The sequence below is a fragment of the Phallusia mammillata genome, chromosome 8, assembly GCF_965637545.1.
Source record: "Phallusia mammillata chromosome 8, kaPhaMamm4.hap1.1, whole genome shotgun sequence".
NCBI classification, from domain to species: Eukaryota; Metazoa; Chordata; class Ascidiacea; order Phlebobranchia; family Ascidiidae; genus Phallusia; species Phallusia mammillata.
Genome location: NC_137259.1, coordinates 15,937,571 through 15,963,816, shown reverse-complemented (window position 1 = coordinate 15,963,816; position 26,246 = coordinate 15,937,571). Strand labels below are relative to the sequence as shown.

The 26,246-nt window shown below is 37.8% G+C and overlaps 1 protein-coding gene across 2 annotated transcripts; it reads left to right on the top strand.

The window, feature by feature from the left end:
* Positions 1-26,246, top strand: LOC145203848 (uncharacterized). Of its 2 annotated transcripts, XM_080076176.1 has the most exons (12): positions 1-132; positions 202-278; positions 1,469-1,619; positions 4,990-5,118; positions 21,236-21,425; positions 21,935-22,855; positions 23,053-23,592; positions 23,864-24,001; positions 24,218-24,460; positions 24,940-25,017; positions 25,215-25,339; positions 25,576-26,246. In XM_080076176.1, exons 1-12 carry the CDS (start codon positions 93-95, stop codon positions 25,767-25,769), a joined length of 2,826 nt encoding a protein of 941 aa, XP_079932302.1. In that variant the 5' UTR covers positions 1-92; the 3' UTR covers positions 25,770-26,246. The 2 variants fall into 2 exon arrangements, with proteins under 2 accessions (XP_079932302.1, XP_079932303.1); XM_080076177.1 differs by lacking the exons at positions 1-132; positions 202-278; positions 1,469-1,619; positions 4,990-5,118 and adding an exon at positions 17,314-20,837.

Sequence of the window (26,246 nt, the reverse complement as noted above, 5' to 3'; positions counted from 1 at the left end):
TTAGAATAAGGTATAAAAGATACTTGGTTTGAGTAAGTTTGTACCCCTTGTCAAAGCTTGCAGAAGAAAATGTTTGCCAACCTGCACAAGCCATGACGTCATCAGCACTTATGGGCCCGCCCCCAATGAAAGGTAAAATACTTGCCTCCAAATGCCGGTGCTTGGAAGATGTGATACTAATACTTGAATATTTGTTTTAAGCTACCTACGTCAGCACGACTTTTGACCAATCAGGATCTTCCGTGACGTCAGACACACTATCTACTGTTTCCGAACCGGTACAGTAACGTTAAAATATAAATGTTTCTACCAAAGAGTTGTTACATTAAACGTTGATAGTTTTTAGTTTATTACTAAGAATAGGTTTGTTGCGTACAAAGACAAAATCATTGTGTATTTGACTTTGCCTGCTATGTTAATGCATGATCATCGCTGCGGCCGGCCTCCATAATGTATCCCTACATTTTGGCCCGCGCATGCAAAAAGCTTGCCCACCTTTGATTTAAAGCATTTTGACCACATACTTACGTAATTATGTTAAAATTACGAAAGTTGATAATTAATTGAAGTCAACATTCTGTAGGAAAAGGTGCCCGACTATAGGTTTATAATAGTATCATGTTAAAAAGACAGTACTAAAACGTAGAAACTGCCAAAATGAAATAATTCATACAGGGATTCGGTATAACGTCTTCAATGAGCCTGGTGTACTGTAATTTAAAACGTGGAAAATTTGTAACTTACAACAGACGTTGGTTTTATGCTGTACATGCAAATAAAAGCGACAAAACATTTTATCACAAGCTCTTAAGACGCAAACCGAAAATTTTGTAATTGCAACATTTTGTTTCTGTTTTTGTATTGCAAGGGTAATTTTTCGCTTCGATTTAATGCAGCGGTTCCCAAACTGGGGTCCGCGGTCCTTTAGGGGTCCGTGAGGCAATTTTGGGGGGACCGCGAAGCTGTTGAAGTAATTCTACAATCTTATTTGGCGTCAGTTTGTGCCACTAAATAAGTTTAAATCAAAGTAGAATTGAGAATCGACTGTCTCCATTGCTAAACAATGGCCTTTATTGAATGACAACTATAAAAAATGCAATTGTTCGCGCACAATCGTAATGTTTTTTTGTCCTCTTTGTGATGTCACATGCTGTCTTTGGATGATTATTATGCGCAATTTTGCACAACTAGCTAAAATCCTGCAATCAACTTTCGTTTTTATGAAAGACACATTTAGGCTGAAGGACCGCGAGCCCTCGAAATAATGCCAAGGGGACCGTTTAGAAAAAAATATGAAAAAGTTTGGGAACCACTGATTTAATGGCTACGCACCCAATAGCGCCAATACATTTAGGAATACTTTGGCAGCTTGTAATCAAATTGTGTTGTAAGGTGGTTAGTCATGACAATAACAGTTCTGTTTTAGTTTGCAAGTGTGTAACTATGTAACTAATGTCGCCTTGCATAGATCGACCAGGTGGGACGTTTCTTCCGACGAACAAACGACAACTTTTACCGACATTCACTCAAAGAAAAAGTGCTCCTTCGTAAATTTGACAACAACCGACGCTCGTTCACTCGATGGAGAACAAGCGATGCTCCGCTGGGTGGCAGTACAGGTGTGTAAATTTTCTTTTATTCGTCGGACTTGTTCTGTATCATTCCGTCATCGTATTTTATGTGGTTTTTGCGTGTAAGGTTTCAACGTGCTCTAGGGATTTTATTGGCAGGTATTTGGTGTGTATATTTTCCCATAGGACAAAGAATGATGTAATGGGTGTAGTATTTGGCTTTAGCAAAAGGCAACATGGGAATATAGAGCGGTCTGAAATGCAATATAGGTCGTTAAAATCCTTATGTCAAGTAACTGGCATCATACAGTTAATGATAGTCGAGTTGATACATGATTATTGTACACCTTGCTTATATAAGCTATTGCTGCCAGGCATAATATCAAGTTTGTAGAGCTCTTCTGGCAAATGTAATTTTATTCCGACGTTTCGATGTCCTATACAGGTCGTTTTCATCACCTTGCTTGTTTGTCAGAATTTAAGCCTCGCTAATAGCGTTGGAATCTAATTTACTATCAGCTGTTTGCTATTGTAATTTCTGTTGCGTTACAAGGTTTACGAGCCATCCTATATTGTCATACAAGGTATGGTTGTACCAAGCGCCGCGTTTGTTTAGCTAAGCACCAGTGGAATGTGGCCTATGCTGTGACATGCCAGTCGTGTTTACTAGCAATAAACCGCAGGTATTTCTACAAGGTTGTCAGTAAAAATATGATAGCTACCAAACATATGTTAGCGTGTAGATAACATCGCCAATGAACAAAAATGAACCACACGTGTTTTCTTGTCACGCTTAGACTCCTGAATAACTTTTCTACTAAACCCAATTCTTGCGTACCATATTTAGATAAATTGTTATATAATCGACATTCAAATTGAACTAGCTATGTTGTTGCCCAACATAGTCACTGTATTATAAACTGGTGGTTTGTTGTATCCATAAGACTAGATCAGTGGTTCTCAACCATTCGTGGACCGTGGCCCCCTGAAAGTAACTTTTGGACCTCGTGGCCCCCTTCAAGTAACCCTGTAGGACCTGTGGCCCCGTTAAAAAATGTAAATGGCTATCTCATGTTGGAATTTGGTAAATGGCTATCTCATGTTGGAATCTAATTTCGACTTTAAACAGGTCGAATAGAATAAACAAGAATCCGTAATCGTAAAAAATCTCAATATAAACAAACAGCATGGAAAGTAGTCGATTTAATATGGGCCCTGGCTGAGAACCACTGGACTAGATGTTGTTGTATATTATAGCATTACAGGCTTTTTAAGGGCTTTGTAGTTTCATATGTGCACACTTGCGTAGAAAAACTGTACTTTGCAAGCATATCTTTTCAGGTCTTTGCAGTTTCGTATGTGTGCACATTTGCGTTAAAAAACTAGCACATTCATCAAAAATGATGAACAGATCACATATTTTTATATTGCCTTCCTAAATACACATTTTTGCCATCATTTTCAAACTTACGTTACTGTTTTAACAATGCGCGGTTATTTCACTCAAGCGAGACCCTTTATTGTCGCTAGACAAACTCCATTGTGACATAACGATCGTTGCGGTTCTCGAAAGTTTCATCAATTATTCACCTTCTGGATTAATTCCTGCTGCTTGCTCAAGGGCATAGTCTGAGCGTGTTAGTGGCGAAGTGAAAGCGATTTACGGGTCTTGGCGAAGTTGTTAAGACTTGGCTAATTGTGTTAAGTTGTATTGGGCTGAACCAGACGCCTACTACTTCAATTTCTAGCGTTGAAGTGAAAAACTTGGCCTATAAGACTAGTAATTACAGTGCCGGTTTGTGGAGAGGTAACAAAAGGCTGTAATTGTTACTTTTACAAGTGCCTTTGTATGTTTGTGGTTTTGCCTATGTTAGTGCCTTAAAAAGCTTATAAATAAAGGGTAGAAAAGTTGTAAAGCCCAATTTTGAGCTTGTGTAGTTTAGGCATGTTTCGCTTTGTGTTTGAAAGCACTGTTACTTAGCTAATAAAGGTTAATTAGAGAAACTTGTCGAAAAAATTGAGTAGAAAATTGACAGACGACTGCGCAATATCGCCTTCTACTGTAAAATTATTAAAATATTGCTAAAAGTCTTGTAAAATAGCAACAGGCCAGCACGTCAACAGACAGAGCAATTTTCCAATTTTCTGAACAGAAGACAACAATACTGAATTCCAAAAGGGGTCTGGTTTATGAAAAAACGCTATTTATCGTTTTCAAAACTGTTCTTCGGGACAATACGCCAACCCTTTATGAGTCAATACCGGTATTTGAATAATGCGCTCTGATGAAAGGAACGGTGGTAAAATTGTTATGCGACGGTTAAACGCCGATATTGAGCCCCGAAAGCAGTTTACGATGTTGAACAATTTGATGGCGCACCATTTAGTGTGGTTAGCGTTGTTAATCTTAGCTTAATTTTGAGCAAGAATGGAGTAGTGTGTTCGTCCGTTGTATAGGCTTTACTTGCAGTCAATACAGTTTTTGTTTTAACCCATAGAGTAGTTATGCCCGGCAGCAACAGCTCATATAATTGAGTTATGTTTAATATACAGCAGAGTTTTCGTACATATACTGGACTGTTGCTCTATTTATAAAATCGAAAATTGTGCAGTTTTAAGTGGTGCAGAATTTAAATTTTATGTTGATGAAACAATTTTGAATAGCAGATGATATTAGAATGTCAAGACAATGACTTAACGGGGTCTAAGTAAAAAACAATCGCAAATCTGTACAATATGGTGAATACACTTTTTGCCAATGCTTTTTAATAGTTTACTAAACATTTGAGATCCTATCAGCTATATTTCAACAAAATGCATGTTTAAATCGTTGGATAATAGTCACTTAATCACATCCCTACTTGTGATTTCGGAGATAAGGGCAGGTTTAGTTGCAAGGCTAAGCTATATTAGATATTCTAGCACTGTAGGTTTTTAGTGCAGTTCTTCCAATAAGAACGGAACCCAAATTGGACTAAAACGTGAAGGTAGATTGTATATGGTGAACACATTTTAATGTTGGCTTCGTCAAGGTTATACAGTTTCTATATGCATGCCTGTTCCGCACGGGCTTTAGGTTTTCTGGCATTTTGCACTGATTATGACCGCAGCGATTTTCGAAGTTGGACTTAAAATTAGCTCTATTGAAAACTGCCAGTGAATTTGTGCAGTACACAAAAAGGCACATTTTAATGTAATATTGAAAACAAAGGCGTTTGTTGAAAAGTTTCCAGTATTTTTTTGACATATATAACCTTTCTGGCAGTTAAGTTTCTGATAGACCTATATAACGAACCTTTATATCATTTTTTGGTTAGTTTTATCCAGAAACCTGTCTTAACGTACTGTTAAACTCGATTTTCAGCTCTATGTAAAACGCCGAATATATCGGCAATAACAAATGTTTTTTGTTGTTTAGATTTATTTAATAATTCCAACTCGATTCGGAAAAAGCTTTCTGAAAACCGACAACAATTGAACGATCTTCTAAGTCGCGTTCCCTTCCCAGTTGTGAGGTCACAATCATTTAACAAGGAACAACCACAAGGTAGGAAACCTATGCTTTATAAATAACAAATTATTTTTACAACGATACTTTACAAAACACGTACGTGTTGATATATGTTCCGTTCCTGCCAAAAACTGTCTCGTGTGTGTTCAATATTACAGGTTTAAATGGTTTTCTTTTTCTGTGGGATGTTTGTTTTCAAACTGAGGGGTGTTTTTTGTTAATGAAAGTTGTTCCAAAACTTTACGAATATACCCAAACCTTTACTTGTTGCTGCATAAACGTTCGCTCAACTCTAATGCCTGTTAAATTCGGTCCCATTTTTTTAATACTGCTTTAGTTAAACTTTAAATGCCAGCAGGGCAACAAGCACTAGTGGTCCATGACATGATGACTTTTTTGGTGGTTCACCGGACGTTAGTTGTATTTGGTGACATTTGACAATAGAATATTCAGTGCCACAAAAGTTTATCCAAGTTATTGCCCATTTACTGTTAGTTGTCAGTTGTTTGATATCACTCCTTGAAATTCTGTAATGAAGGAATATATTTCAAGCTAATATGCTTGTTGTGGATGCTTTCGTTTTCCTTACTTAACAATGGACTGGTCCACGATATTCATTTAATTGATTTGATGGTCCATGGCCTGAAACGAGTTGAGAACCACTGCGCTATAGTGTATGCGTCAATTACGAAACTTGTACCAAGCTTGCATGGTTTACTGTTGCGAAACTATGTTTGTCCTGAAACTATTCTCTCCCTGTTTGCTAACGACTGACATTCAATGGTACAAGCATTTGTCGTTACAAAATATTAACTTACTGTAAAGGTAATTTCCAACCTCTCATTGCTTGCTTGTGCTGTTTACTAGCAGTGAGATAAAATTCCTTTGTACCAAATAACTATAGGATTACGAATTTAGTGGATATATCTTGTGGCGACCTGTATTGGACGCCGAAACGTCGGCATAAAAATACAATTGCCATGAGAGCTTTAATCTGATATATCTTGTGATTTTGGTTCAAACTTGAGTTGTTATTTTGTTTTAAATCTTTGTAATCTACAGTGTCTAAATTTTTTATTCTTGGTGAGTTTCCTAATTTGCCCAAACTAGCATTTTTATCTGCACTAAAAACGCTTCATTTGTGAAGAAAAATAGGTCGTTTTCAGTATGTGTACAAAAACCGACACGTTTCAAAATGAGTTTAGAAACTTATAACAGGCGGTAAACATTCTCTGTGTCAATTCAGTGTTAATTTTTAACAGAATTTGTTGTAAATCTATGCGCCCCAGCCCAATCATAAATAATGGTTCGTACTTGCCATGACATACACAACGGGCCATAAAACTACTGCTTAATAAAACAGAACACCGCGTTATTCGAAAACTAACATGCTTTACTGGTTATTTAATTTAAATTTCAAACTTTTTAAGATTAGTTGGTGTATGTTCGACAATTTGTTTCACGTTTTTGAAGATTGAAAGAATGCCTTTTTTAGATTGACAGTTGGTTCTCATACGCGTTGGCCTTTTTCGAAATTTTGTCACAGAATGTATATTGATGCAATAAAAAGTCAAATTTCGTTCGGGCCAAAGGGACAGGTGTCAAAAAACTGCATTTATCCAACGTATATAACTTCTCAATGCGAAGAACAGCCTTTGTATTACACGTTGGTATTCGCGACAAATATTGACCATTTTTTGTGATAAGCTTTCCCCAATGTTGGTTAACAAATATACTTACGCCTTACATGACTCTGCATTCACGTTTTTTTCTGGAAACTTCTGTTTGATTTTCTAAATTTTTGGGTTGAACTATCTTAAGCTATTATGTACACTCAGATTTATGTACTGGATTTCGTATTGTTTGTCGCTTGGTAAGTTTTCCCTTTGTAGCAAAGTTGTTGTAATTCTTTGTACACTGAATACGGATTGGTTACAGTTGAACTAGTATAGGTAATGTAGGTTAGGAATTAAGTAAATTGGTACATTTTACATTCATTAAGTCTGGAACCATTGAAATATATTTCTCGCTTTCAAAGCATTTTCGATGTGATTTTTTTCCAGCAAAGCTACGTGTATTCAAAATCGAATATTTAACATACTTTTTTTAGTAATACGGGTATTGCTCTTCCAGCAGTTTTTACATGTATTTTTTTTAAAAACTGCTGGATCAGCAATACTCGTTTATACATTATGCCTGGCAACAATAGCTTATTCATACATTTTCATGCTTGGATTTGGATTGCCTAAATTTCCCCATATCTCTTATCCAGTTTTCTATCGAAAAAACGTGAATCACTTAGTACCAACAATGCGCACGAGCCTTTACCACAATACGAACAGCTCATGAGTCAAACACGCCCAAAACGCTAAACAGGGATAGGCAAAATGTCAACTGTCATATAAGGCCATTAACATGGAAAATCTGCCGTATTACAAGCCTAGCCACAGGATTGTTGTACACACTGTAGACGTTGCCGAGTCGATTTAAACCGTTATAAAGCGTAGGCTTATGTGTTTATTGAACTACAGGCATATTCGCTGCTGATTGGTTAATTATATTGATCACGTGCCCCTTGCGTATTTAGTTATGTCTCAAAAGTTCTGCGGCGTGACAAACGCTCGGCGATTTGATTTTTCTCGTCTGCAATCCTAGACAGTAACAATTTTTATTAGCGAAGTTCAATTCTGAGTTAAACTTAACAAGGTTTGAAATAGTTTTTTTTTTTTTTCACAAACATACATACCAAATGTGTTTTATATTTTACTCATTCGTAAGTCACGACCCTTCACTTCACATTACTCCCAACCGCAGTCATGAAAACGATACTATTTTACATTTGGTTAAACTGTGTTTCCTACATTTCTAAACTGATTTTCACAACTATTACAATTTATCGTCCGTATCTTTGTCCATGAAAGCAATGATAGTGAGAAATAGAAATATTAGACCTGATACTGATTCACAATAAGTATTTTGAAAGTTTTGTTACTTTTTTGCAACGAGTTTCGTTTGCACATGTAATAAATTAGATAAAGCAGTTGTTGGAATGCCAAATCCGTTTTTACACGCACTGTGGATCCGTGTACATTATGACAGGTGTCGGGCTTTGTGACGTCATAATGCGGTGGCAGACGATTCGTGATGTCGCTTATCGACGGACGGTATTTATTTTTTGCGACGAAAACATTGTTTGGAACGATTTATTGCCAAACAGGATACGAAAAGCTGTATGTGATTGTCGCTTAATACCTCGACATCCTGTGTTAAAATTATTTCTCGATTAATTTCGGCGCACATTTCCCTTTTTATACTTTCACTTGCCATAGCTATTTACACTTTAAAATTGTACATTTTGTGGTTTAGGGAAAGGTGATTAAAACAATTTGGCAGAAACCTATATTAAAGGAATTCGTCGAAAATAAATTATACACCTATTTAATTCCAAAACATTTTTTCAAAGCATGCATTGCAAGAAACATAATTTGATTCTTGTTTGTTGCAGCAATATTGTGTTAATTAATACGATTTTATCAGTCAGTTGTAACAATAAAAAAGATTTTGAAAGCGCCGAATTTTTAAGTTTAAACCAAAGCGGAGACTATACCAAAAAATCATACTACTTTGAAATAATTCGATCAACCGAAATTTAAGTATACATAACTATAGTAAAAAGACCACCTAGTTCCAGCTGAATTTTGTGGCTGATAAAACGGGCCTGAAATTGTAACCCGAAACCGGCTCGAACCCGAATCGTTTTTGAGATGCCCGTTATGGTCCGAAAGATTGACAGGCCTATACTTGGAGCATCAGGAAAAACCAAGACAACAAACACAAGACAGTTGGTCTTGAACAAGGCGTTTTAGAACTGTTTTACGTTTAGTTAGGTCCGGCTATTTAGCTAGTTAAATTTATGTTTTTTAAACACTGACACAAAGTGTAAAGTCAGTCCCGAATCAAGCCCGTTTTTTTGGAAAAACTCAAGCCCCAAGCCCGGCCGGACAACTCTGGAGTGCTTGTTTGTAAAAAAACACCACATCATTTCCGTATGGATGGCCGCTTCTCATCAAGTAAAAGACACAGCAAACCCCACTTTAGCGCGTAACATGGGTTCGTCGAATCCCTAAATGAGAATGACGTCATGTTTGACGTAACCTGATACAATTTGGAAGAGAAATTTGAGCCTGGGTTAATTCATGTAATGGCCCGCCTAACTGGTACCGCTTTAATCTAACACAACCTGTTAACGCGTGTAAGCCATTATAAAGCTGTGGCCTAACATGATGGACTGGATTAGGTCATCAAATAGACCAAACATCCACACCTTTTTATGCTTTTCTGCTTTTCAAAATCTTAAATTGGATAAAATGGTTACAAGAAAGTTTGTGCTTAGTCTATTAACCTACGTTATTCATTGGTTTGATTGTTCAAATTGGAAGTTTTTGTATGCTAATAAATTATGGTATTTGTAAATTGGGTCGTGACGTTTGTTAAAAATCATTTTGGCTGTTCTTAAACAAAAACATTGATTGTTTGCCGTTTTACAATCAAGAAATACATAAAATACCAGTGTCAGCTAAGCTAAAATCTTATATTTACCAATACAGGATCTATATGATCATGTAAATATTTTTGTTGGTTCGTTCACATACATTAGCTTTTAAAATACCAAGCTTTTAAAATACCAAGCTTTAATGAGTTTCTCGGCTCAAGCGTATAATATATTTCCCAAAATACCCTTTTCCTTTTAATGAGCTAACTAACATATCCGTTCCAACTGTCTGCATCACAAACTACAGGGTCTCCCTTTAATCATGTTTTTCTTTATCTTCTGCCAACATTTTGCACTTAAAGCTTTGCGCTTGGTTCAATCTCAATGTTTGCTAACTTCACCGCCACCCACAAGTAGCGGAAGTTCTATCCAACCAATTTGCTATCACAAGCTCCCGCTGTTTGTAAAGGAAGCTGAGTTTATCGTCTGTAACGTTGTTCATCAAAGCAGTGATAGTGAGAAAACTTACGACCTGATACTACTACACAATGTAACTTTATAATTTACCATTTTTATTTTCCATGCTGTCTTAAATACCAAAAGGTGGTTATCATTAGTTTAATGGTGAAAATAACGGCCCAAATAGACGTAAAAAGCGACATGCTTTATTGTTTAAACGTTTCGGCAAACAGATCCGTACATAGTGGTTATCATTATTATCGTTGATCAAAGATAAGACTGATACAGAACACGAGTATAATACTTTCCGTAGGTTTTTCAGTGATTATATCACCATCTAGAGCAGGGCTACTCAAACTTTCTTGTTCTGCGCCCCCATTTTAAAACAGAAATTTCTGCGCGACCCCTTGATGGGTATGATGTAAACAAATACTTATATTATATATATATATATATATATATACCATCTATTGGCGCCTAAAAAGCCTAAATTAATTTCTACCTTTATGCACAGATTGACAGTCTTAGTTTTTATGACGGCATAATCTATATTGTGACGCTTGTGGTATCTGTTTTTTTTTGCATTGTTTGCACACAATAGGAATAAAAATAGTCCGGCGCTTATGACTACGAGGCTGGTAATACTCTTCTAAGTTCTACAAAATGTGTTTAGAGCAGTTTGAATGCATGGGAATGATGTTTAAACAATAAATGTACACACGTATACCATTTATTGTGACTGACATAATAACCCATAATGTTTCGCGACCCCAAAACTATACTACGCGACCCCAATTGGGGTCGCGACCCACAGTTTGAGAAGCCCTGATCTAGAGCAGTGGTTCTTAACCTTTTTGTAGTCACGGACCCCTTTTATGAATTTTGTAAGTCTGCGGACCCCCAACGCCTTTTACCATAAGTCTTTTTATGTTTCACGTTTCTTGCATTATACCCTGTCATGCTTTTGAAGCATTTAAATCCACCTTCACAGTCCTTTAAAATCAATGACGTTTCTGTATTGTAGTGGCCAACGCATCGAATTGGTAACATTTCTGGTATATATAACTTCACAAATCACTTGTCCTATAAAGTCTATTGTCAATGTGTGTTATGATGTCACAATAGGGAAGACAATCACAAAAAGTAATTGTTCCTGGCATAATTAAGGTGTAATAAACAGCGTGCACTCGTATGCAGGATTGTAAAAACGGTTGAGAAACTTAATTCTTCTGTTGGTTAATGATACTTAACATATTTCCCTCCGTGGACCCCCTGAAACCATCTCACGGACCCCTTGGGGGTCCGCGAACCCCAGGTTAAGAACCACTGATCTAGAGTCTAGATTCTAGACTCTAGAGAAACGTTTGGAAACGCATTTAAATGCATACAAAATCCCTGGCAGTTTTGATGGTATCTGAGTCTGATTGTGTTTTCGAGTTGTAAGCGGGTCTGAAATTGAGGCCCGAACCTGAAAGTAAAAGTTCGTAAACCGGCCTAAACTGGGTCTGAAAGTTGATGAAATTGCGGCACAAATAAGACCGAATGTAAAGCCAGGTCCGAATCATTCCAACTCAAGCCAAAACCAAAACCGAATCTTCCTCGAAAAATCTTGACTGACAACGTATCTCATTTACCGTCTATTGTATATTGTGCTATGTAACGTTTCAAGGTATTATAAAACAGCCAACCACACAGACTTGGTATTCGCGCATAGTGTTTCACTTAACAGGGAATCAAGTTATTATGAGCGATACCCGAAGTGTGTCAACTCGGCTCTAAAATGCTTGTTTAAGCGTACTTTAAACTTCGCCTACCTGTAGTTTTCTGGTTTTGGCAACAGTTTCGTTAGGAATCAACTTTCATATTCTGTTGCGAAGTGGCAATTTTACGACCACGCTTTCAATAAAAGTCATTTGTTTCTTGTTGTCAAAAGAGTGATTTGGCGCAGTTTAAAAACTTGCAAGTGCCCTGTTGTTTGAACGCGTCTCAGTGGCGACAAGTTGTTGACAAGCAACAGTCGGAAGCTCTTTCATCGTCGCACCTTCAGACGTTGGTCCCAGACGGACAGGTCACGTGGTAACGTCGCGCTTTTTTCTTTTTCTCTCGCAGCCTCTCTCGCGGGGACTTATATTGCTTGATTACGTTTGCTGGTGAGTCAAAGCGTTAGTTGAATCACAGTACCGGCTCCCATGTGTGAGAAAGGATGTAGATGTGATGCGTTAAGGAAACTTTACTATTTGCTGCCAGTAAAGTCTATTGGGAAACCATAGACCGCAGATTACTTGTCTAGGAGGTTACATCATTTTGGAAGTATGTCTGCGAAGTGTTAAAAGATAGTATAGTTTGCTCCAGTGCGCTATTTGATAGTAGAATTGTAGTTGGTAGTTTAGCCGGAGGACCATGTACGCAAGTTAATGGAGATAGTTACTAAATTAGAAAAAGATACTGGTTTTGTATGCGTCCATATGGTTATCTACGTGACTGTTTCGTGTTTGGATCGATAGTACAGTATTGGTATCGTTGATGTGTTGATTTACCTACATTCTTTTATTATTTGACTTTAAATGAGTGACTCCATGTAAGTTTCACCTGTAGAAAGAAATTTGCTCAAAAACCTTAGGCTACCATGGAAACAATATAAACGAATGGAACATATATTTTCCAAAATCAATCAAAATATTATCCATTCTCAGTCGTTTATTGTCATAAACAGTAATCGTTAATGACCATGCTGTCTGTTGGGGGGCCTAATACTGTTCAGTATAATCACTCTCAGTTATATATAACTGTTTTCAAATTGGTCAATGTGTATGTGGTGATAACAGCATGATAAAAAACACTCTGGTTTAATACGCACCTAAAAAACTAAAAATTTAGACCAAATGCAGATTTAAACTACATGCAAATACTGTAACCGCAGGTTTGCACTGTGAACATGAAAACAGGTCGTTAAAAGGAGGGAGTGTCTTGAAACCTGTGTTTGTTAGTATCGTTCAACTTCATACTTACGGTGCGCACCCCAAAATGCGGTCAGAAGGCTTCCCTTTGAAGTGCCTTATTGGCAACTGCCGCCATGCTTTGTGATTTGTATTGTGGCGTCACAGTTAGCCTTTGTGGTGAGCCGCGCCGGTCTTTTGTTTGGTTCATGCGGTCGGAAAAAATTAGAGGAGGACCAAAAGGGTGCGTCCTGAGAATTACGTGATTCGCAAAAGCTTCTGGGAAAACTGATTTTTTTTGTAAATGCGTTTTCAGGCTGCGTGGGTTCCTTGCAACGTATTTATTTGAACTTGACCGCGACAAGGGCGTATTAAATGTCAATCAGAATTGGCGTTTTCGCCTGAATGAACGCAAATGATAGCTAAACTCGCGTTGGCAGATGTGCCATTTGGACAAAATCTTGCTAGCTCAAATAGGTATTTTTTTCTATTTTATGGCACAAACCTAAACTTGACATGTTTACTTGTGAAAAAAATGATATTATTGTGGTTGGAAATGGATAAGCATTGGATGATAAAGTAACATACCTAAAACTGTATGTGACTAATTGGGCTTTACGTGTTACCAATTACCAAAATCGCTACCCCAAATCTAAACCTTGTTTGCGTAACGTTTAAAAAATAAATTACCACATCTGTATTGAGACGTAACCCATCTTCACGTGTCTGTCAAAACCGAACTAGATAGGCGAGTCCTTAGTCATTGTCTGGCCATATGTCGCAACATTTTGCCTTGTTTGGATTTCTCGACCACATGCCTCTTATCGCACAGCAACCGCCCCTAGCTATTGTTACCCCGGTAAGTTTTTAGTTACCTTTCAAACTATCCGCTCTAGTCAACGTTGTCTACAAGCTTAGATACACTGAGGGCTAAATGTGGTGTTTTATACATAACAGTAAACTTGTGTGTCGATAGAACATGTTTAAGGTAGTAATAACAAACATTGAATCACATGTGTCAGTTAAAATGAAACGTAATGTATGAAATTGTGTGGCTTTCGTGTTGTTAGGATTTTAAATTGTTGATTTTTACAGCTAATCAATTGTCCCAGCGACCAGCGTTTAGCAATTTTTTTGTTTTTTCTGCCCATAACTTACGCAAAACAACGCTTGGGAGACCGGCTGATTCGGTAAAACGTTTTCAATATGCCTCCCAGTCTGAATTATAATTGAGTGTGCTATGATCGCTGGCCTGCATATGTCATACTAGTAATGAAAACTTGCTTACATTTTTTGGCGAAATAGCTAACAAAGCAATACAATGTCGCAAAACAGCCAATCGCATGCATTTGCTGTACTCAAAATGCTACCAGGAAATCATAAACGAATCTTTTACGATGTGACACTCAGAAATCGATGCTAATATTACTCATAGACCTCAATTCATCTCAATTTACGTGACGACCTGTTGTTGTTTTTGCACCACCGTTTGGTAACCGCCCTATTTAGGACAAATTGTTGCGTGAAGACCTTGCTATCAGCGTTTTGCCACGAGTTGTTTTTTTGTTTTCACGTAACCCTAAGTCAACGTGCTTGCGTGTGCGACGTTAAAAAGCGCGCGACAAACACAAATAGCCCTGAATGACGTCATCCCAGGCGTTAAGAGCCTTCTCGCTTGATAATGGTGGAACGCAGCACGTTGATGCTATCATCTGCTATGTTTCCTAGTGCTTGTGGGTTGTAAAGTTTTCAGTGGTGTTTTTAGGTAAGGGTATGTAGTCAACCATGTTTTCAAACCAGGGTGCAAAACTAAAGTCAAAAACAACTTTAAATACGTTCCTAAATACTCGATTTAAATGCACGAACAATTTGTAGTTGTAGTTTACATGTATTTCTTTGTATTTATTGTACTGAATAATTAACAAGGCTTGCAATCAATACTGGTTTAAATTTCCGATTTGAATATAGTAGTGCAAAAGCAGGGTTTAACAAATACTGGTCATACATGGAGGTTTGAACGGAACTATGTTCTTTTATTCGATAGATCAGTGTTTGTAGATTAAGTAAACTTACGACAAATAACACTACGTCGTTTTTGAACTTTTCTGTTCTTGTGATTAAAGAGCATTCACAGGCTTGTGTTAAAATGTTTATTTTCCGTGTGAAAAGTCGATTTTTCTTAGAAATCTCATAGCGCACCGTCGAACTATGTATTCAATTTCAAGCGCAAGGCCACAAAACAAATTTGTACTCCTGAATAATAAAGACACCGTCGCATTTTCGTCTTTGTATTGCCTCACGAACAAAGCGATTCAAATTTAAACTTTCAAACCACAAGCTATTCACGTAGGTTATAGTCCAATGCACGATATTTGTAGTAAAGGTGTGTCCTCTCGAGCTGGAGTCAGATTTATTACATGTTTCTACGTTTTGTTGTTTATTCTAGTCCATTAATTACCAAGGTAGAGCTGGTATTTTTGTGCAAGGTCAGAAACGATAGCTGCTGCAATTTAAATTCAATTTGCTAACAGACCGTATCCCGGTTGAACCTAAAGAATATAGATTACTCGCTGTGAATAGGATTTAGGCCAGCACGAAATAAAAATGTGTAGAATATATCTTGCTAAAAAGGCTATAACATGGGATTGTATTTTTGTATAAACTAATAAATTTTGTTGAGTTTATTGGCCACATGATTTAATGTATTAAAAGTGTATTAGTTTAGAAAAGTGGGCAAAAAAGTTTTCGACAATGCAATTTATTTTGCACTTTTCCTTTTTTTTCAATGTTTTTTTTTTAATTAACAAAGCATTTTTAGGCTTAAGCTCATGCATATAAATCCTACAGCCCAACCTGTGAACTAAGGTCATTTTTCAAACACCCCTATAATCCACAAACCATCACGCTAATAGTATAATCCTAGGTTAAAACGCGACGATGTAGATGATAGGTGTTACCCCATAGCTTCCGTTAGTCTATAATCCCACCAACGTCCCGCTGCCACACCGGAAAGCAACGTTGATTTGAGTCGTATTCTCCTGTAGCGAGAGTTGAATAGGTCAACTTGCGTTCATTTGGTAGACGCTGCAAGGCAGAAGTACAGAACAAATAACAAGTATCTGAGAAAGCGCCCACGTCCGTGCTTGCTCATTTGTGCTAATTGAAAGGCTTGCGGTGCCTTGGTCTGTTGTATGTAGGAAATGAGTCTGCGTTTAGTGGATAAAATAGTGAATGTACATAGACTCTAGAAGTGTGCAAGCTTTTACAGTTTTGTTTGGCAAAATGTTGAAATTGCTCTAAACGAGTTAGTAATTACTTGAAAATTGTTAACCGTTGCGCAAGGTTTGTATTATGAAAGGTTAGTGTTCAACGCCCAAAATGGACTTTTAGACATTGTTCAAGCAGCAAACTATGTTACAGTTGTCTATCCAAAGCTTGTTCTCTGACAGCTTGATCGTGTGTGCAAACTGTACTATGTAATGTGTTACTTTTTTCAATGTATTGACTTAACTTATAGGTACTAAACTTACAATACAGGCAACAGTATCTTTTATGGTGATTCAATTGAAATACTTTTTGAGTGACAGTCAAAACAACACGTTACACAGAAGTACGCGTTCAAAATGACATGTAGCACCAGTGATGGATATCGATCTAATGTTGTGTTAAACAGAAAGTGTGGCGTCGTTACGTTGTCCAAGCTACCCTGGAGTTTCAAGGATGATTTTGGATTAAGCCAGATCAGCTGATAAGTCCACAGCTAAAGCTTGAGTCAACACGCTTAGTGCGCAATGGAAGTATAGTTTGCTTATCGTGTGGCGACTGGCGACCGATGCCATTGCGTGCTTAGGCAGAACTCGTTTACAATGCAAACATTTACCGATGCCGCCACACAAGTGCCGGTCGCCAGTGTTTCGCAAAAACAGTCTGTTTAAAATTTGCAGCGTTTCCAACAATTTAGTTGAAGTAAAATTGTAAAAACGGGGTTAAATAGGAGTTACTGCAGTTGCACGCACACAAGTGGCTCTCGTCAGTAATTCGCCAAAAATATTTTTTTACCTTGCAGTGTTTCAAAAAATATAATTAAAGTAAAGTTTCCAAAAAACGAAATTATATAGGAGTTAAACCAGTTGCTCTACTTAACTGGCAGGCGGCAGTGTTTCACAAAAAATGTTTTTTAGTTGTGTTTCAAAAAACATAATGTAAACAGATTATGCTAAAGAATATAGGAGAATTAAACCACCTTATATTAAAAATTGCTGAAATACAAACTTAAGGTAGCTACATGTCCTCTTAAACCTGTTCCCTAGGTTAAACATTTAAACTAATTCAATAATTAGATTAGTTTGTTTGCCAACTAAATGTAGAAACCGGTTGGTTCTCACTGTTGGTCTACTCGGTGCATTTATTTATACATCTATATCTACATGTTACGTGTAATTGTGTCGCTGCGTTGGTTCTTCATGGCTTTCCAAGAAGTCTGCACCATGTTTATGACGTAACAATGTCAACACAGGTAGCATCCTGTCTCCAAGGGAAAGGTTCATATCTCCTGTGTCCAAGTTAAACACTTTGCGAAGATTAACCTTTGAACGTATGTGATGTAATTGCTAAACGGCGTCTATAAAAAGTCACTAAAAGCGGGTCTTGTTTGGCTGGAATAGGTTTAATGTGGGTTGACATTTTGAGTGACAAATAGTTGTAAAGTTAAAGCAGGTTTAAAACGTCGAACAAAGCGAGACTTTCTGGTTTGGAAATAAAAGACATAAATTTGCACAAAATCTACGAATTGCTGAGGACAGTATGTATTGAATAGTGTTGTTGCCAGGCATATTATAAACTTTCATATTTGCCAAACCGGCTATTATATATATTTAACGCATTGTCCTGACCAAGACGCCCCGAATAAGACGTCGAAATGTTGGATAAGTTGTCTATAATTACTGGTTGGTCAAAAAAGAATAGTTTATGACAGTATGTGTAATAATATTTCTTGGACATAAATTTCTTACAATTTCAGCGAATTGCGAAGGAAAGTATCAGTTATGGTGCTGCTGTTTGTATATTGTTGTTTAGAGCTCAGGACTTTTCAAACTGTTTTTCGTTCTGCAAGCATTTTAGACAGTAACTGTGCCACGCGCTTTTTGTGTTGGGATTAATTTGTTTCCACATTTCAACGGCCTTTTATCCCTATTGTTCACGTTTTTAATCAGTAACATTCGCCTATTGTGTGCAAATCGCCTGCGAAGCGCGGGATCGAGTCGCGTGGACAATCGCCACACGGTAATGACCCATTGTGTGGTCAACAAGGCTTCGAATTTGCAGCTGGCTGTTGCTGCTGGTCAGTGGAGCAAGGAACTCAGTCGTCACAATCGCCTATTGTTACGTCACGTACAGATCGTGAGAAAGTGTGCGGGCGCGCGTACAAAAATAGACATAATATGCGAATTAGTAGCGTTCGAAATGTGATGAAAACGCCTGGAAATGATATTGATTTTTTAAAGCGCCTCCACAACGCTGTATTGGAGTAGGGTCGCATGAAGTCAGCTGAACAATAAGGGCACTTGAATAGCGCCATGAAACCCGTTCATCGATGGAAACGATCTAGTTGGTCGTCTCGTTGCGCTAGCACTGCACGCAGTTTTGTTGTTGTTGTTTTTTTTTACTTTGGTCAGTCGAAACTTGCCTTTGTTATAACATTTGGAGGGAAAGAGAAATTGAATGTGTTTTTTGGCTTGATAACAAATATTTACTCCAACTTTTCGAAGGTTTAAGCAGCATTTGTGCAATTATTGTTCAACTTCAAATAGCAATGAACTTTAAAACCCTTTTAAATCAGAAGCATGGTACAGATTCATTTAAAGCACATTATTATTAAATTAAAAGATAAATAGGTTTTTGTGTGACCTTTCACCTATTTAGAACAGATTTTTATACATCTTCGATACAGTTAAATGCATATGGCCTATTTGACATGAGCCTAATGCTGATATTATGACTAGCTTTAAGCAAATAAGAAACGTCTGCCAGTCAATCTATTTACTTTTTAGCTTTCGAGGCGTTCAAAGCATCCAAGTCGACCGGATTCTATAATTTATAGTTGCTAATTGGCTTATCCGCCGTTGCGAGCGCCGGCTGCAGACATTAATTTGCACCTTCACTGATAATTAACAGTGTCGGTAATTGCGATTAGCCGGTTTATGACCATATTGTCCTTTCAGTTGCAATCTGGATGCCGATGTCCCTTCTAGGAAATGTTAAAGTGTTTTACAGCATAGAACATTTGTTATTTTCGGCAAATGAGCTGTAGGTGGATTTGTATCTTAAACGTAACATATGTAATACACATCACATTAAGTAAAATGTTGTTTGTGCTTTAAAGAATTCACTACTTTTCACAAATTGATTCCTAAAATGTTGGTAATATTGTTCTTTGTTTTGCCTGTATATTGTTACATGACAGTGCCACGTTGCATACGATTAAGAAGTTGTGTTAATATTTGACATTGTGGCTCTTTCGTTTGTTTTTGGAACAGCTGCAAATTGGTAAAAGTCAAGCCCTAGAACTTCATTAAACTCATACCTAACTTGAAGAGCACTGTGTACTTAATTTGCCACACAAATTTTTGGCGGTTTTGGTGCAATTTAATTCCTAACAGATACCCAATGTGCGGTTGTTGACTAATCACACTGTTTGGCGACATTTATCATTACAAAATTCACTATTACTTGCAGGCAAGGCGCATAGCAACTGATAAAAGTGCGTTTTTTCGTGATTGGCAGCGATAATGAGTGCGCGCCGCGTGTTACTAATCATTGCAGGTGTAAGTACTGATTGACGCACGACAGAATTGATACACTTGCCACGCTTGCGAACTGTTATCCCGCCGAGGTGACAATCGCAGTGCGCTTTTTAGTCTACTGGGCACAAAACCCTGACCCACTGGTTAGAAGTCGTCAGTCAGTAAACAGTGTTGTTGAAGTTGGTGCGTTTCTGAAATGGACAACTTTGTAAGGTTTTGTACATACAGAAGTTAAACTGTTTGTGATACAGTTTGGAAATAGTAGATGTTATTGTTTGCGAAGTTACTGTTTGAAATAGTGTAAGCAGCAAATGACAGATTTGTGGATATTATATGGTGTTGATCACGTATGAAACCTGCCAAAAAGCTTACATATGGTGAACATACTTTATTGCAAACATTTTATTACAGACAAAATAAGTGACAGTTATAATTTTTACCAAGCTTTCGGCTGCTTTTTTTGTATAGCCGTTTCAACTGTTAAAATTTATTTGAAATACAAGCTTGGACAGGGAAGAGAAAGTGATTTAGGAATGTAAGGCTCATTTGACTGTTAGTTGAGAACAAACACACAGGTCATGAACTGTCCATGATCTTTGTCTTGTGTTGCTAGAAGTTGGTTTTGATTTACACAGTTAGTCAATTATTCACCTTTTCAGGTTAACATTAGCATTGGTCTTCAGCCAAAGTTAACTAGACTGTTAGAAAGCATGCCAATTTATTGATCGCTGTTTTACAAGTGTATGTGTTTTGTAGACACGTGTATGTTAAAAGTGTTGGGGTTGACTTAATTGACATTACTAAGTTTTGTCAAAATGTGTATGTTTTTGCGACATGAGTGTCAATATCGTGCTTTTTTGTGCAGTTTATAGAAATATCAATTTGTTGTCCTTTTTCTCAGTGATACAGAGATATAGTGGTACAAAAAACGAACTTGCATTTGAACATCTTAGCCAACATTGTATTTGAAACTTATCTAAATGCTGTTGCAAGAGACAGTTTATCCCCCGTCCTTTGGAATGCCAACCATCGATCAAACTAAGTCTCTGACGTCACCAGACAAAGGTAAACACGTCATAGCCCACGTGACGAAATGACGTTAATATTTTATACACACATGAGTGCTTATGATGCTTCGGTCTAAAAGTGCCTTGAGTTGCCCTGGCAAAAATTTACGCTTCGTTGCATTTGGGTCATTATGACTCATACTTATTACGTCACAAGGGGTTGGTTCGTGTGCGGTCAAATATTTGTGTTGTGTTTGTTGCCTTAAACTGGAATAATATTGTATTGATGGGCACTAATGAAAAGCAAATATTGTATGTTTAGGCGTTGGTGTGTTAAGAAAATATTTGTTTTTATCAATGGATTAAATATTACCTAATTCCATGCTAAAACTCAAATAGCAAAAGTCCGATTTTTTTGTTTTTGTAATCAAGTATTTAACCACTTTCGTTTTGCAGAAACAAAAGACGCGCCCAAATCGCCCATCCATGACGAGTTGGAAAAACACGTGACCGATCGGATTCCGATTCCATCCGAAAGTTCCCGAACCTTACACCGTTCCTTGCATTCGGACGACAGTTCATCATCGGATGAAGATTTGCGTGAACCGATCGCCGAATCACCACCTAACTTATCCGACGAAGATTGGTATGTAAACATTTGTACATGACTACCTAAACAGCTTTTGTACTTTTTGGCGTAATTTTGTACCAAATTTTGAGATTTTTATATAGTTCCAAGAAAGCGTGTAAAACTACCCGATTTTTTCATCAGTTAAACTATAAAAAAATGACTATAAAAAAATTGAAAGTTTACATTAACGCTTCATAAAAGGCTTGTTTGTGAAACCTGATTAAGTTTTAAAATTTTCGAAACTGTCACAAAGACGCAATGATTTTACCACGCAGTTTAGTCAGTCAATGATGGCTAAGTTTATAATCAGTCAAAAACCGCTGTTAACAATTATTTTTGTTCGCACTGTCTGCAAAATCACCCCCATATGTTTTGAGTAAAATACGTTTTAAACGTTTAACCGCATGACTTCATAGCCAAATCGCTTATGACTAAATTGCGTAATTGTTTTGTAAAACGCGGTCAATTCCAATGCAACATTCTCATGGACATTGGTGTAACTGTAATACACTTTATTCCTACAGTTTTCCTCCTACGCGTGAATTTAAACGCGCCCTCCCACCAACCAGTTACAGCAGTCAGACTTCAAAAAAGTGCATCGTCAGCATAGCACGTACGTCATCACGAGCAAATATGCTGACTCACCGCAAGGGCAGCAACAGTTCGCCCCCAAACCCCCTCTACGAAGCTGCAAAACCGAAACCACCTCCCAGAGCAATTAACCAGAAAACATCCGAACAAGCAACCCTAAACCGTAGTGATGAAGTCACTACTGTAGCTACAACTGACGAGCAACAAGAAATCATAACCTTACCTTACGTTTCAAGAAGCAATAAAGGCAATTGGCGGTCTTCCGATATCAGCCGTTTGCGTCATGGCAGCCGCTCCCACAATGCATCGGAAAGCAACGACGTGGAAAGCGAGGACAAACCCACAGCACTTATTAGCCAATCAAAAACCGACACGTCGCCAAGCAGGCGTACGCATAGCAGTAGTGGTTATTCAAGTCCAGGAAGCAATGCTGGCTCCTCTTCGCTTTCACCATCATCTTCCAGTGCCTCATCAACATCTTCGCACTCTTTAGCGCTACCTAAGAGCAGACTTGAGCACGCAAACTCCGACGTTAGTGGGCGCTCAAACGCCACCGCTGTTTCTGCGTCGGAAATCAATGGAACTGCGTTGGAAGAGAAAAAGAAAGAAGGCAGTGACGATTTCGAGAGCGTGACGTCATCGATGCAGGTTGACGAGGATGTATTTCCTGTGGCCAAGTGGACACAGTCATCGGAGTATAGTGATTTATCTAAGGAAAAGCCAAAAGAGACAGTTCATGAATCTGATGTAACAACAAGCAAAGTTCCAGAAGTTTCGACTGCAAAGGACTCGAGATTGGGGAAAATTGATGAAGTTGTGCAAAGGAAGTCGCAGACATTAAAATCCAGAAATATGTAAGTGACATGGTCTGATAAAAAAATGTATTGATTGCATTTTACATGTTAAATTGGGAAAAAATGATTGACCGTAAAAAAGTTTAGAAATGTGGTCTATTGTGAAATTTTATGACATTGATTCAGTGTTTGACAGTGCTTATTTTGAAAAACACTCAAAATTAACACTAACTTATTCATTTTTGTATCTTAAACAGGATCAGTATGGTCGAACCTCGTGCTCAAACCCTAGACTATAGACACATGAGCAAATCCAGCAACACATCAGTAAAAATGCGAATTCCTGGCTCTGGAAAATCGAAAAAGGCCAACGCAGCCTCGCGAAACAGCCTGGCTTTCGCAAAACAAGCCAGTTCGGCACTAGAGGACGTCCAAGAGTCCACTAAGCAAAGGACCAAATCATTTGAGCAACCTTCCGACTTTGAAAAGGATGTACGGCGTGCAGCTTCACTCTCACCTAAATCTTTTGCTCCTACACCACAAACTGCATATATAACAGAATCCGAGCTCTCAGCTTCGCTTGCTAACCTCGATAAAGTTGGCTTAGGCGGCCCGGTGTCTGCCCCTGCTAGTTTCGGCCAAAGGAACTTTAATACTGTGTCTGGTGCCACCGGTCGAAGATTGACTGAAAAAAGTCATTTCTTTGATGATGAGAGTTCGATGAACGTGAATAACAATAACAGCGGTCATTATAGTTCAACGCGGTCTGTTTATACCGACTCTACGTGGTCTCTCAAGTAAGTTATACCTTGGTTTGGATTTTTCTGGTAAATTGTTTAGACAAACTTCGGTTTATGCCTAAATTTTTTCTGTGTTTTTGCCTGTTGTATTGGACCGTTATTACTTCGGCAAAAACTGCGATATTTTTTTCTATACATTAAATAAATTATAATTTTGCCCCCTTGTGAAGCATATTTGTATTATTTTACTGTTTTTATTACATTTTTAGCAAAATGCAGTGTCCAGTGTCTTTCTATTTGTGTAACATTGCTTTGTTTTGAATTTTAGTCCTGCGTCTGACCCAGCCATCCAATCACAACCCTCGCGCAAACCGTCGCTACGCAACCGACTGAAAGGCGCTTTCAGCTTCCAGAACATTCGACGCGCAATTAGCACCGATAAACTAAACGAAGAAGAAAATTTCAAGTAAGTTAAGCCCAAAAACGGTGTCAAAAATCATAAATTGAAGTTAAAAAACCATTTTTTCACATTTTTTTGAGCTTTGGCCATCCCATGCCAAAATAATATAGTAAAACTTTACACTTTTGTCATTTTAACACCAATTTTTGACTTTCTGACAAAATGGTAGTGGGGATTTATATTCTGTATTTCATTTCAAACATTTTTCTCATTATTTAACAGCCAACGTTCCGTGAGTCATTGCTACCTCAACGAAAACAACGAAGATATTTCCCGAATGCCCTCCCAAAAACCTCGAAAAAAGTCCCCTAGCGAAACTGGAGAGGTTGGAAGCCTACATAAAGCCCCCTCAATATCATCAATCTTCAGCACAGTGCGCATGCGCAAACGCAAGTCACGTGAACGCAGAGCTAGACAACGAAACACCATAGCTGTTGTAAAATCGAGTGAAGATTACGAAATTAAGTGAGTTGGTTGTGTTCACTTGGCTTAACTACTATGGTTGTGTACCTCACATTAAACCAGGCTACATTGTTCTCGCTTACCCCTTATTGCATGTAAAGGCTTGGGACTCCGGCTTAAATCCGTATAACGCCTCTTTTAGTGCATTCGTGTATTATTTGTCAGTGCGAATGTTTCTTTGATATGTAGCTCTTGCTTTGCAAATCGAAGTACAGTATTCGGTTAATCCGGGTCTTCACCTAAGTCGTGCAAAACTAGAAATACATGTGATTTGTAATGTGATTAGGCTTTGACTAAGCGGCATCGGTTAATCCGGATCTTCGCTTAATCCGAACAATTTTTTTGGTCCAACCGGTTCCGAATTAACCGACGTTTACTGTATGTGCGTTTAGTAGTTTGTGCCCGAACGTGTTTCAAAAATAATAGTTTTTTCACTAAATGCTATTTAGAACTAGCTTAACAATGGTTCTTTATTTTTTCAGTGAAAGAGAAAGACCGAAATCTCTCCACGCGATGTCGCACTCCAGAACTGAGAATGTCGGAACCCCTGGACATTTCAGGTAAGCATATTGCACAAAGTGTAGTAAGCAAGCATTTTCAAATAATACCGTTAAACAAAACCGGAACCAATAAAAACTGTATTAGATGCGCTTTACGTAAAATTTATTGTTTTTATTATTTATATTGAACATATTTTGAGAACGAACCAATGTGTGCAAGCTTGTGACGTCATCTAACGTGTTTTGTTACGTCACAGGCCCATAGGCAAAGTGTTGCAGATGGACACACGACAAGGCACTCTGCTTATTGAAATGGTGAAACCTCCATCAGGACCATATGGATTTTATCTCGCTAGGAGGCGTGAGAGCGGAGACCGTGGCAGTAAGTTTAATTTTATTTTTGCAACCTTATAATCACAAATTCGATTGCTGTCACAAATTTAGTAACTTTATATACATACAAGTTTGTTGGTGTTTTTTTGTTAAAAATTGTTTTTATTTGAAATGAATAAAAAAAGACTATTTTACCAGAATTTTAGCAATTTTTGTCTTAATTTGTGGGATGATTATTTAGCAACGAAATGTGCAAAGTTTAACATATTTTTTCTTGCTTTTTAGGCGTTTTCATATCCAGCCTTAGCGACAGCTATCCAGATAAAATGTATGCTGGCCTGATGAAACTTGGCGACGAAATTACGGAAGTCAACGGAAAATCGGTTCACAACCTGGCCCTCAGCCAAGTCTATGACATCATCCTCGATAGCGACCGCATTTTGTTACGTATCAAACCGTCACAAGTCCACGCCGTATGACATCACAGACAAACCAAATTCTAATCCAAATGTCAAAAGTGCCTTGATGGCGTTTTCACCGCGATTGACCAATGGGAGGCGAGCTTTCGGTCACGTGGTGGGAGTTTGTCTGTTATATGATATTTATGAAGTTTCGAGTTGATTTACGTCATGGACTGATGACGTAAGCCCGCTGGCGGGTTTCGTCGAAATTGTGCAATGCTGTAATTGTGGTTTAATTGTATCATGATCGCTTATTTCTTATGTGCCCTTTTGGGTAACTTGATTTGAATGCTTCCAATCCAAAATAAAGCTAATTTTGATTTAAAGTTTAACATAAATGAGAAATAAGCGAGTCACCAACTGTCATTGTGTGTTTGTATAATCCTGGACTTATTGCAAGTCGATCAACCTCTGAATTACCGCCTTTTCTCTGCGCAGTGTCTTCTCTTTACTGATCTGTGAACCCTCCTCTCAATAAATCAAAACCTACCAAAA